Source organism: Panthera tigris, chromosome C2 (genome assembly GCF_018350195.1).
Source record: "Panthera tigris isolate Pti1 chromosome C2, P.tigris_Pti1_mat1.1, whole genome shotgun sequence".
Taxonomy (NCBI): Eukaryota; Metazoa; Chordata; class Mammalia; order Carnivora; family Felidae; genus Panthera; species Panthera tigris.
In genome coordinates, this window is record NC_056668.1 from 3,369,049 (window position 1) to 3,381,443 (window position 12,395).

The 12,395-nt window shown below is 52.2% G+C and overlaps 1 protein-coding gene across 2 annotated transcripts in view; it reads right to left on the bottom strand.

Annotated features, from left to right (window-relative positions):
* PDE9A (phosphodiesterase 9A) overlaps positions 1-12,395 on the bottom strand; it is an 89,132-nt gene that overhangs the window by 46,837 nt on the left and 29,900 nt on the right. For both annotated transcript variants that reach the window (XM_042956303.1, XM_042956304.1), the window contains exon 4: positions 8,210-8,253. In XM_042956303.1, coding sequence (XP_042812237.1) covers positions 8,210-8,253 — 44 coding nt within the window. The remainder of the gene's footprint in view (positions 1-8,209; positions 8,254-12,395) is intronic.

A 12,395-nucleotide genomic window follows, 5' to 3' on the forward strand; every position in this document is an offset into this window, starting at 1 on the left:
GACAGAAATGAAAGCCAGCCTCAGGGGCAGCCCCCACGGGCCCTCCCCCGCCACCAGCCCCCCAGATGAGGGGCCAGCAGAGGTGCAGCCGGGCAGTGTGATGTGTCCTGGTCCTAGGGATGGGCAGGGAACGAGGGACCAGCTGTCAGTCCTAAAGTTGAAGACGCTCCCCTGGAGAAGCGTGGCTCTCAACACGTAGCTGCCGCCGCCCTGAGAGACCAGGGCTCCCCCAGGACCAGGCAGGAGCGTTGACCGAAATGTGGGGCCAGCGGGAAGGACGGCGACCCCCAGGAAAGGCCAGGCCAGGGGCCTCAGCAGCTGCATGGAAGTCTGGACCCCAGGCTCCTACTTCCTTTCCTGACCTTTTTCCTGCCATTGTGACTGTGGCCTGTTGATTCACGGGCAGCTGGGGCTCCTTCCCGCCACACTCAGGGCGGCAAGGCCGGGGCTGACGACTGACCCTGGGAGAGGCCGAGAGGCTCTGGAAGCAAGGCCGGGCTGGGCGCCGATGCGTGGGCGAAGGAGGGGCATTTCCTGCCGAGAGCCGAGAGTTCCCATTTGCAGAAAAAGCTCCAGATGGAAAGACACAGCGCCATTCCCTGACCTGTCTCAGGAAGGCTCGGACCACGGGGGTCTACCTGATACCAACTCTGTCCCCAGAGGAAAACCCCGGGATACTGTGCATTTGTAGACAGGGGGTCCTCGTGCACCAGGGTGTGAGCCTGCCCATCCGTGTGCAGACGGCGAGAGCGGACCGCCCCGCGCGGGTGTTCACGGTGCTGGGGGATGCACACGTTTGGAGGACACGCGCTCGCCGTCACTGCAGAGAACACATGCCTTTGTGCCAGCTCCCGCGGGAGGCTGAGTGAGTCCCCACACGGTCAGGTGCACTCCAGCTTTTGCTAAGTTCTTTCCCTTAAGGAGCACAGACCCACCTCCACGGGTCCAAGTTGGGCCCCGAAGTTACACAAAAATCCCTCCTTATTCTTCCTCCAGCGACAATCTTGTAAACACCTGGGCACGCCTGCCACGCCCCCCAGGCTTCCTTCCCGAAGCTCATTCCTGTCCGGGCGGCCGCGGACTCGGCCTGTTTTTTGCTTCGTTATTCCTCAAAGGCTTCATTATTCTGGCCCCTCCACTCTGGATGGTGACAAGGCCAGCGTCCTTCTTCCGATGGAATCCTGTGCCCGAGTGTGGCATCCCGGGGCCCCATCCTGGGTCCCTCCTGCTAGCTCCCTGCCTCCCTGGTGAGCTCACGGAGCCCGGGCTGCAAACACTGCCAGCACCATCACTGGCAGGGCCACGGCACATCCCCAGTGAGGGCTGGGGGACGGGGGAGCCGCAGGCTCTAGTCACATCTACTCAACACTGGTGCCCACAGCCACACCGCGCGGAGATGTCCCAACGTGAGCCGCCTTCTCCTCCCGTGTGCCAGACGCCCTCAGCCTGTTCCCACGTGGGGGGTGCCATTCCGTCCCCTCAGCGACTCTGGAGGCTCCTCTGACTCCTCTTTGATGTCCCATGTCTACTCAGTCAGGAAATAAGCAGGGCTCTTCCCTCAGAACACACCAGAATCTGGGGGCGCCTGGGGGGCTCAGTCGGTTAAGCGTCTGACGTCGGCTCAGTTCACGATCTCGCGGTCCGTGACTTCAAGCCCCCCGTCGGGCTCTGTGCTGACGGCTCGCAGCCGGGAGCCTGCTTCGGATTCTGTGTCTCCCTCTCTCTCTGCCCCTCCCTTGCTCACAACTCTCTTTCTCTCTCTCAAAAATAAACACTAATAGTAAAAAAAGGAGAACATACCGGAATCTGGCCACTCCTCACCACCCCCGCTGCTTCCATGCTCCTCTCTGCCTACGGGAATTACAGCCTCCTGATGGGCCTTCAAAGTCACACATGATGAGCCCCTGACACCCCCAACCTTATCTCCAGGAGTTCAAGGGACACCCTGGAGGCCTCACGCCTTAGCAGTACGACTAAACTATCCCTGGATCCTGGTCCACTACAACCATCCTGGCAAAGCCTAAAGGCAGGTCTCAAAGGCATCAAACTGAATTGTAAGTAACTGAACTGCCTGCCAGGACAGAACCCACACTCTTTAATGGGAGAAAACAAAATGCAGATGATCAACAATATAGCAAAAAAAAAAAAAAAAAAAAAAAAAAAGCGAATGTGGATTTATACAAAGAAATATAATTGACTGTTGAAAGCAAAAAATGAGTAACAGTGGATTATGGGCCTAAAAACATATGTAGCACACAAGTAAAATGTATGACATAGAGCACAGGGTGGGGGCACACACAAGCACACGGCTCTGAGACCCCACTCCTTCAAGAAGTGGCAGGACACAATTTAAAGGAAGACTGTGATACGTCGGTGATACTGATTGTGAAACCAAGGGCAGCCAAGAAGAAACAAAGAAGTACAGTTTAGAGACCAAGAGTGGAGAAAAGATGGTCAGTATCCAGAAGACAGGAAAAGAGAGAAAAAATTAAAAAAATAATGAATGAGACAAGCCAAAATGAGTGGCAAGGTAGCAGCAAGATAACCCTGCTGTATCTATGACTACTTTTAATGTAAATGGTTTCACGGCTCCAGTTGAAAGGTGGAAATTGCCAAGATTGATAAATGTTGCCAATAAGAAACGTGCTTCAAATACAGAGGCAGAGACACAGTAAAATAAAAAGATGGAAAGGGTATAATATGTGAGCACTAAAGCTTAAGGAAGCTGGGGTGGCTGCATTAATATGAGACAAGGAAGACATTCAAAGAATAGTACCAAGGACAAAGGCCACATTTTTGGAAGGATAAAGGGATCGATCCATCAAGAGTATAGAATAATCCTAAACAAGTATGCACCCAATAACAGGAGGGGAAACGCATGAAGCAAACCTGACAGACGGAGAAAAGCAATGGATACATCTACAAGGCATTTGTATATTTCAACGCCCTTCTTTCAGCAATTGATGGAACAAGCAGACAGAAAATGAAGGCGGAGGAAACTTGAACTACCCTATCAACTCACTCGACCTAACTGATACTGGTGGCATATTCTGCTCAGCAACAGCAGGGTTCACATGCTCCTCAGGTGTATACGGAACAATCCCCAAGCCACACCACGCATTCCAATACATTAGAAAAGACAGAAGCCATCCAGGGTCCACTTAAAAAAAATTTTTTTTAATGTTTATTTATTTTTGAGAGACAGAGTGTGAGTGGGGCAGGGGCAGAGAGAGAGAGAAAGACACAGAATCTGAAGAGGCTCCAGGCTCTGAGCTGTCAGCACAGAGCCCAACGCAGGACTCGAACTCACAAGCTGTGAGATCATGACCTGAGCCGAGGTCGGACGCTTAACTGACTGAGCCACCCAGGCGCCCCAAGGGTCCACTTTTAACCGCAGTGGAATGAACTGAGACATCAATAACAGAAAGGTAACTGGAAAATACACAACCATCTGCAAATTAAACAATACGCTTCTAAATAACAAATAGATCCAAGCAGGAACCACAAGGTAAATTAGAAAATATTGTGAGCTGAATAAAAACGAAAACACAACGCCTCGAGATCTATGAGATACCGCTAAATTATATTTAGAGGGCTATCGTTAGCTTCGAATTATTATAGAAAAAAGAGAAAGATCTAAAATTAATGATCTAAGCTTCCGCCTTCAGAAGCTGGAAAAAGAGGAGCAAACTAGATGTGGAGCGGGTAGGAAGGAAAGGAAGGAAATCAAAAGGATGAGAGGAGAAATCAATGAAAGAGGAACCAAATAATGGAGAAAACCAATGAAGCTCAAAGCTGGCTCTTAGAAAAAAGAAATCAAGAAAATGTATAAATCAGACTGACTCGAGAACGGAGAAGGTCTACCTTCCGGGTATCTCGGATGGAAAAGCAGAGTTCACGCCAACGCCATGGACATAAAGGGGATGACCAGCACTTCCCAGACTCCATCCTGCCAACAAATTCTTAGATGAAATCTTTGCTCGAATGGGTACCACTTCCTGAAGTTCATTCCAAGTACACAGAAAACCTGGACATACTTGTCTCTTAAAGACACCGGATTCATAATTTAAAACCTCCCAACAAAGAAACTCGAAGCACAGAGGATTCCCTGGTGAATTCTAGGACACATTTAAGGCAGAAATAGTGCCATCCCTGTACAAACTTCCAGAAAGCAGGAGGGCGGAGCACCTCCCCACTTCCCACGAGGCCGGCATCACCCTAATGCGAAAACCAGATGAACATACTGTACGAAAGTAAAACTATGGAATCCTTGCTGATACAGATAACAAAAACCTTTCACAAAACGTATTTAAATTGAATCCAAAGCAAAAAGATAGTAGACCGTGGCCAAATGGAGTTTACACTAGGAATTCAAGGTTAAAGTTTTACAATCAATCAGTACGTCCACCAGTAACAGAACAGAGGAGTAAAAAACACGATCATCTCAATAGAGGCAGAAAAAGTATTTGACAAAATCCAACACTAATTTATGATCAAAACTCTCAACCAATTAGGAATTAAAGGGGGGAAAAAAACCCTCAACCTGAGAAAGGGCGTCTACAGAAAAACCCTACAGCTGACATCATAACGGATGGTGAAAAGCTTCACTTTGTCTCCAAGATGAGAACAGAGCAAGAATATGCATTCTCACACCATGTGCTTCTCTCATATTAGATATCCCAGCAGGAGCAGCAAGGCAAGAAAGAGAAGTAAGAGAGACAAAAGACATCCAGGTCTGAAAGGAAGAAGCAATTCTCTATCTGCAGATGTAGACAATCATAGGAAATCGACAAGAAGGTACTAGATCTACCGAATGAGCTTACCTAAATCAATACACAAAACCAATTATATATATTTTTTTAATTGTTTTTTTTTAATCTTTATATATTTTTGAGAGGGAGACAGCATGTGAGCAGGGGAGGAGCAGAGAGAAGGAGACACAGAATCCAAGGCAGGCTCCAGGCTCTGAGCTGTCAGCGCGGAGCCCGACGCCGGGCTCGAACTCACGAACCGCGAGATCATGACCTGAGCCGAAGTCGGACGCTCAACCGACTGAGCCACCCAGGCGCTCCCAATTATATTTTTTATAAACAAAAAACTGCTGGGAATTGAAATAAAAACCCATTGACAGTAACATTAAAATATTAAATACTTAGTGATAAATTTATTAACACAGATTCAAGAACTTTACATTGACAACTATGTTATTGTGAAACATTAAAAGAAACCCAAATAAATCGAGAGATACCACATTCATGAATCAGAAAACTCAGCAATATAGACAGTAATTCTTTTCAAATTGTTCTGTGTATTTAGTACCATTTCAAAGTCCCACTGAAAAAATTTTTTTTTTCGTAGCAACTGACAGACTGATACTAAAATTTATTTGAAAATACAAGGAACCCGGAACAACAAAAGATGTTGTGATAGCTCGATGGGGGGAAAGGACTGTCTTTTCCACAAACATTCTGGAACAAATGGATATCCATGCAGAGAGAATGAATCTCAGTCCTTTCCTGCCCCGCATGAAGGTGGGCTAGACTGAGCAACATTCTTCCAAAGAGCAGAGTAAGGAAGGGGAAAACAGCAACTCGGCAGTGGGGAAGCCAGGGATTCAAAGGGATATCGTAGGCCCCTCATTCTTTCCCCAGATCCATACCCTTAGGCTGATCTTGAAGAAAACCTCAGACAAACCCAGCCTGGGGGACATTCTATAGACTCTCCAAAGTGTCTGAGTCAGACGGCCCTCTCAGACGGGGCCAAAGGAGAAGACCCAAGGGCCAGTGTGACACAGACGGGACCGTGGCTTGGATGCCGGACAGAAGGACATCCAGAGAAAAACTGGTGAAATCCGAATAAAGTGTGGGGCTTAGTTAATAAAAAAAAAGTCACGTTCATTATCAAGTCAAGGGCTCGATCGCTTTTTGTTTTAAAAAAGGAATTTTCCTTCTAGAAAAAGTTAGAACTCCTATTTTATTCTAACATCTACTATCAAGAGAATTGAATTAAGAGTTTTCAAAGAGCTACTGAAGCATTAAAAACATTTACTTTATTTTATTTTAAGTTTATTTATTTATTTTGAGAGAAAGAGTGCAAGTGGGGGAGGGGCAGAGAGCGAGGGAGACAGCGAATCCCAAGCAGGCTCGGCATTATCAGCACAGAGCCCAGAGTGGGGCTTGAACTCATGAACTGAGAGATCATGACCTGAGCCGAAACCAAGAGTCAGACGCTTAATGGACTGAACCACCCAGATGCCCCAAGCATTAAACAAATTTAAAGCAATCAGTGCCCACATGTAAACGCTGTCACTTAAAAATTTTTTTTGAACATTTTTTATTTTTGAGAGACAGAGCATGACCCGGGGAGGGGCAGAGAGAAAGAGAGGGAGACACAGAATCCGAAGCAGGCTCCAGGCTCCGAGCTGTCAGCACAGAGCCCGACGCGGGGCTCGAACCCACAAACTGTGAAATCCTGACCTGAGCTGAAGCCGGATGCTTAACCAACTGAGCTGCCCAGCACCCAGGTGCCCTGACAACTGTCACCTTAAAGATGAGACAAGGTGCAGACCCATAAGTGCCTCATCCCGGCCAGCATGGGATGGGTGGCTTCAAAATTCTATTCTGTGGCCATCAAGCTTATAAAAATCAAAATTAAATTAACTTTACACTTTAAAAAGGAAAATAAACCTCGACTTCTGTCTCAGGCCATACACAAAAGTCACCTTGCAAGGGATCACAGCCCTAAAGGGACAAACTAAAAATACAAAACCTTCGGAAGAGAGAACGGCAGAAAACCTCACAGGTAGGGGACGAACTAGGACTTCTCGGGTAGGGTACCGAAAAGCACAAACCATAAAAAGATCAAAATTGATAATCCGGGCCGAATCAGAATGGAACACTTCTCCTCATTGAAAGATACGGCTAAGAAAACGAAGGAGCGAGTTCCAGGCTGGGAGAAAATATTTATGATACGGGTCTGCCTAAGGGTGTGTGCCTCCAATAAATCAGGGACACTCACTGTTCAATAATAAGGAAAAGCAGTCACCTACCACGACGGATCATGAGAGAAGATTTATGACCGGTTAGTAAATACATTCGCCATCATTAGTCACTGGGGACGCATAAAGTCCAACCACACGCAATATCACACCACACCCATTAGAATGATTAACTGACAACTCCGAGCGCGGCCGGGGACTGCTCACCCCCGGTGGGTGGGAGGGTCAGGCGGTGCCGCCACTTTGGAAACACCGATGGGCAGGCTCTTCGGCGAATTACTTAACGCTACGACCTAGCGGTCCCGTTCGATCCGAGAGAAATGAAAACGTCCGTCCCCACGAAGGCATCCACCTGAATGCTCATGGCGGCCTTACCCTAAAAGTCCCCAGACTGGGAGTAACCCGCTGTCCTTCAACAGATGGATGGGGATGAACACTGGGGTCCAGCCACACCAGGGAACACTACCCAACGATACAAAGGAATGAACCACTGGGGCAGCTGACACACACACACGTCCCAAAGCCGTTAGGCCGAGTCAAAAAGCAGGAGGCATCCTATGTAATCTCTTTTATACAAAGCTCTCGAAAAGCTAAATCTACGGGGTCAGAAAGCAGGTGGGTTGCTGACAAGAGGCCAGGGGTCATGGGCGGGGGTGGGGGGGCGGTTAACTGGGAAGGGACACAAGGGAACCTTTTCGGGTGACGTAAATGGTCCGCGTCTTGGTTTTGGGAACGGTTACAAGGGGGTATGCATTTTTCAAAGCTCATCAAAATATACACTTAAAAGGGGGCATTGCATTCTGCATGAATCATACATAAGCAGGAGAGAGAAAAGATCCAGAAGGAAATGGGATTTTACCACCGTAACACCACTGACCGCACCCGGAGTCCCGGGGGCTGGGGGCTGGGGGCCGCGGACGGCCCACGGTCTGACGTGCGGACTTGGCGTCTCATGGGTCTGCGCGCGCAGGCCAGACTCCGCGCCCAGGAAGACAAGGGCGGACTGTCACCCAGGGTCTGCTAAGTCCGTGGGGACGGCCTGGGAGGGAGGCCCCGAGGGGTCGTCAAGGGTGGAGCGTAAGACAGGGCTTCAGATTCTGTAACAGCACAGGGTTTACGTTCAAATGCTTACCTAATATATATTCAATCACAGGGGCAGCCTGGAGCCTTCTTTTTTTTCTCTTAATTTTAAAAATGATAGCAGGGCCTTACCAGACAGCTGCTTGATGGCCACCGGTCTCACTTTGTACGGGGTGCTGCAAGACAGAAGACAGTTCTCTGTGAGATGCCGTCCGAGGTGCTCCCAGCACGCCTGCTACGGGAGATAAGCGCTCGGGAGAAATTGGAATTCAGCGGATTAGGGTTTTTTTCTGAAATTAGTTTCTCTGGCTGTTCTGAGCTTCCTCGTTCGGAAGAATTCCAAATACTTTAAACGTATCATTTAAATGATGAACTTCCTCTCTGATGTTCACATGTGGTGAATTCAACAAATTTGGTGATCGGGACCACTGACGCTCGGGTGCGGGATCCCGCCGGGAAGGGCTCCTGTGCCCACGTCCGTGCCAGCACCTGACTCGCACAGGGAAGGCGCTCTGCCCCTGGCCCGGTCCGAGCTCCTGACGGCCACATCTCCCAAGTGCACGAGAGCGGGTGGTGTCAGCCGCCCGGCTAAACACGCACTGGCATCTCGGTGACGTCATCCCCAGTCATCACGAGGCCCCGAGGGGATGGACACAGAAGGTTTGCCCCTGACACACCAGGACTTACAGCAAGGGGCGGGGGGAGGGAAAGACGACTGAGCCAACAGAAAATAGTTCCAAAGAATAGGCAATAGGTCATAATAGTTTTTTAAAGAGGAACCTCAAGAGAGAGGCTGTTTGGGTTTTGTGTTTTGTGTTTTGTTTTTTGTTTTTTTTTAGCAAAATTGCAAAACCTGTGACTGGCAGGCTGCAAGGACACAGGGAAGCAGGTGCAAAAGCATCACTGGGGGAGTATGGATGGTCACAGCCTTGGGGAAGGAGTCCTGGCAAGACCGGTTAACAGGCCCACGCGTGATCCTTGATCTTGAGAGGCCATCACATGACCTTGACTCAGCACAAGAATTTAGGAACAAACGTACCGGATGAAACCTTACTAGCCCGTGGGGATATCGTCCCGTGTCCTGTGTTCAGGTCGTTATTCAATAAATTGTTCCCGGAGGGCTCACAGGTCAGGTACAGGTGACAAAGACAAAAATGCTCCTGTCCTCACGGAGGTAACGTTCCGCGTTCAAATACGCATTAGAGGGCCAGGTGTTCCTGCGCTGCTTGAATGGCTAAGCTCTAGAAATTCTCTGGCCCCAGTCAACAGGCGGCTGAGGATGCACTGGAGGCGTCTGGACAATGTCCTGTGGCCAACAGGCCCCGAAGCAGGCCGTGCCGGGAGGACTGCGATGAAGCTGTGTTTGGGGCCGAGTCTCCTAGAAGGTGCACGGGGCTCGGCTGAGGGGCACCTGGAGGCAGAGACCAGGCGTCTGTGCATCGCAAAGCCCGGATGAGGGGTAGGACAGTCCAAAGCAAAGGCTGGCTGGGAGCATCTGAAGAAGGTATTAAGGGGAAACGTATTTTGAAGGAAGACTCAGACGATTATGATATTTGCTTTGAAATGAGCCCAAAAGTATCGGCCTGAGGGCCACCGGGACCCCGCTTCTCATCAGTAGCCAGGTGGCCAGTCACGAGCCCTCGGAATCTGGAGAAGAGACCCTGGAAAGCTGACAGTCACAGGAGCACCAGCACCAGCCCTGTCCCGTGAGATGGCTCCTGAGTCTGAGGCTGGGGAAGCAAGCAGGCGACGAGCGGCTGCAAATGTCTTCAGAAGTGGAAGACGCTGGAGAGACAGCCTGACCACATGCACGGCCTACTTGGCCACTGTTTGCTGGGAAGAAACAAGATTCCAGCACTTTCCCAGAGAGGAAAGCCCTGTGTCTGGTGGACACGGCTTTCTGGTGAGCACCGACCTGGGGTCAAGGGCAGTTTCTTACGTTTTCCACACTCTATACCGGTGGCTCTCCCCCAGGGCTGTATACTGGAGTCACCTGGTGAGACTGAAAAAATCCCTCAAAAATTCACATTTAATGGGTGGGTCTTAGCGGGGTCTGGACCTCAGGGCCTTTGTGATGCTCTCTGGTGGTTTTGATCGGCGGGAGGGCTGCAAGTCACTGGGTTAGCGGCACTGGACCCCCAGGCAACTAGAGAAGTGGCCTGGAGAGACCTGGGACAGGCGGGGTCTGGGGGCCGCTGGGATGGGACCTGGGAGGTGGCATCCACCCAGCATCACCACCACCACCTGGGAGCCGAGAGAACAGCAAATTCTGGGGCCCCAGCCCAGATCCAGAGCGTGAGGACCTGAGGGGCGGGCAGGGAGGGGAGGGAGGATGGGAAGTCTCCTGTGCAGCTGGGTGGGGGGCTGGTGACCTGTGAGCAGAACGGGTAGCTCTGGAAAGAAAATGCCAGAGAGCACAGAAACCCGGGCTTCTTAAGTTCGGGTCCCCTGGTGTTTCAGGCAGTGGGTCTCTGCATGGAAGCCACCCTGCGCATAGTAGGACCATCCTGCGCACAGTAGGTCTGTCCTGTGCATAGTAGGACCATCCTGTGCACAGTGGGACCATCCTGCGTGCAGCGGGACCATCCACACAGTGGGACTGTCCCATGCACAGTGGGACCATCCTGAGCATGGTAGGGCCATCCTGCACACAATGGGATGGGTAGCAGCAGCCCCACTCTCCGCCCACCGCCCCAGTTGTGACAGCCACAGTGCCTCCAGACACTGCCCAGTGTCCCCAGGGGAACAACGCCTCCCCTGCCGAGAGCCACTGGCGCAGAATAAAGTACAAAGCAGACATTCGGAAGCCACAAAGTACAGACAGACAAGCTACGGACAAACCGCTGTTGAGGAGAAATGCCGTTTCGCTCAGAGACCAGCTTGTGCTGGTTTGAGTGGAACGCCTCCCCCCCACCCCCCCACCCCAAGGTCAGTTTAGTCTGTGGACGTCGGGGGTGACAGGTCGCTCAAGACTCAGCTCCTGAAGCGCGATCTGGCCGAGCGTGTGCCGTGATTTACGGGACTCACGCCGGAGTCTTTGGGGAGCAGGTTCGCGCCGCTCTTTCCGGGGAGCCCGAGGCCGGCAATCGGAGCCCGAGGGTGTGGGGCAGAAGCTCCCGACGGGCGGAGTTTGGGAAGACCGATGGGCACAGTGGAGGGGAGGCCTGGCGGAGGCAACTGGGTGCGTGGAGAAGGACAGTGCCCACCACGGCTCGCCGAGCCTGAGAGACGGTGTGGCTACGAGGACGGTCGAGGACTTTGTGCCTCCCAGCGGCTTCGTGCGGCTCCTTGCACTGAAGCCTTAAGCTGTGCGGGGGAGGGTCTGCGCCCTGGGCAGGGCCTGGGGGACCCGGCACCCGGCCCGGGGCGGATGGCTGACAGGCTGGCTTCTGCGCGCGGGACGGAGAGCAGGTGCCCACCTCTGGGTGCTCAGGTGTGCACACACCTTGGGTGGGGGGATCCTTCTGGGGGCCTCCAGTGAGGGTCTCAGACCACCCCATCACATGGAGCCCAAATGTTTCCAACGGTCACTAAGCACCGTGGGCCCTCCAGCTGCTGGGGCACGAGTGGGGCCCGCCGGGGCATGCTTTCTCCTTCAGGTTTGGAATGGCAGGCAGGGCTCAGTCATCAGGTGGGACAGCCCAATGGCCGGAGTGACAAATGTCCCTCGGAGCAGATGTTCAGTGGGAAGCAGGAGCGGGAGAGGGGCTGGGGGGAGGGGGTCTTGAGGGGCGTACCCCGTGGTCCCTGCTCGCCCACCTTGCCCAGGTGCAGACACAGAGCAGAGGCCCCGGGGACTCAGTAGGTGGCTGGGCCAGGGGGCTGCTCAGGGAGGGGAGGGGCCCCTGCCCAGAGGCCTTCTCCTTCTTCCCGCCATACTGCAGGCTTGGCCGATTTTATGAATGTTCATGTTCGCAAATGTCCCTTTCCCTTTCCAGGTCTCCCGCAACGGCTCCTCAGGCCCCCAGGCCACCCTCCCCCCCGCCCCGCCTCCTGTGCACACTGGTCTGGGCAGGCAGCACCGGGCCACCACCAGGCCACCACCAGATCTGGCTCCAGTGTGAACGCAACACCCCCGGGGCTGTGGTCAGGGAACCTTCTGGAGGCAGACAGTGGGGCCGTCAGTGCAGGGCCCCGGGACCTGGCTTCACTGCTCCTCGCCTGCCTTCTGTGCCTCAGTTTCCCCATCCGTGGCTCCTCAGAGGACTCTTGTTGAGAGCGAGCCCTCCTGAGCACTGTTGCAAATGTGACTGTCTTGGGGAGGGACTGGTCTGCAAAGGAACAAGCCTCCCTCGCCCCCCCCGCCCCTACCCCATCT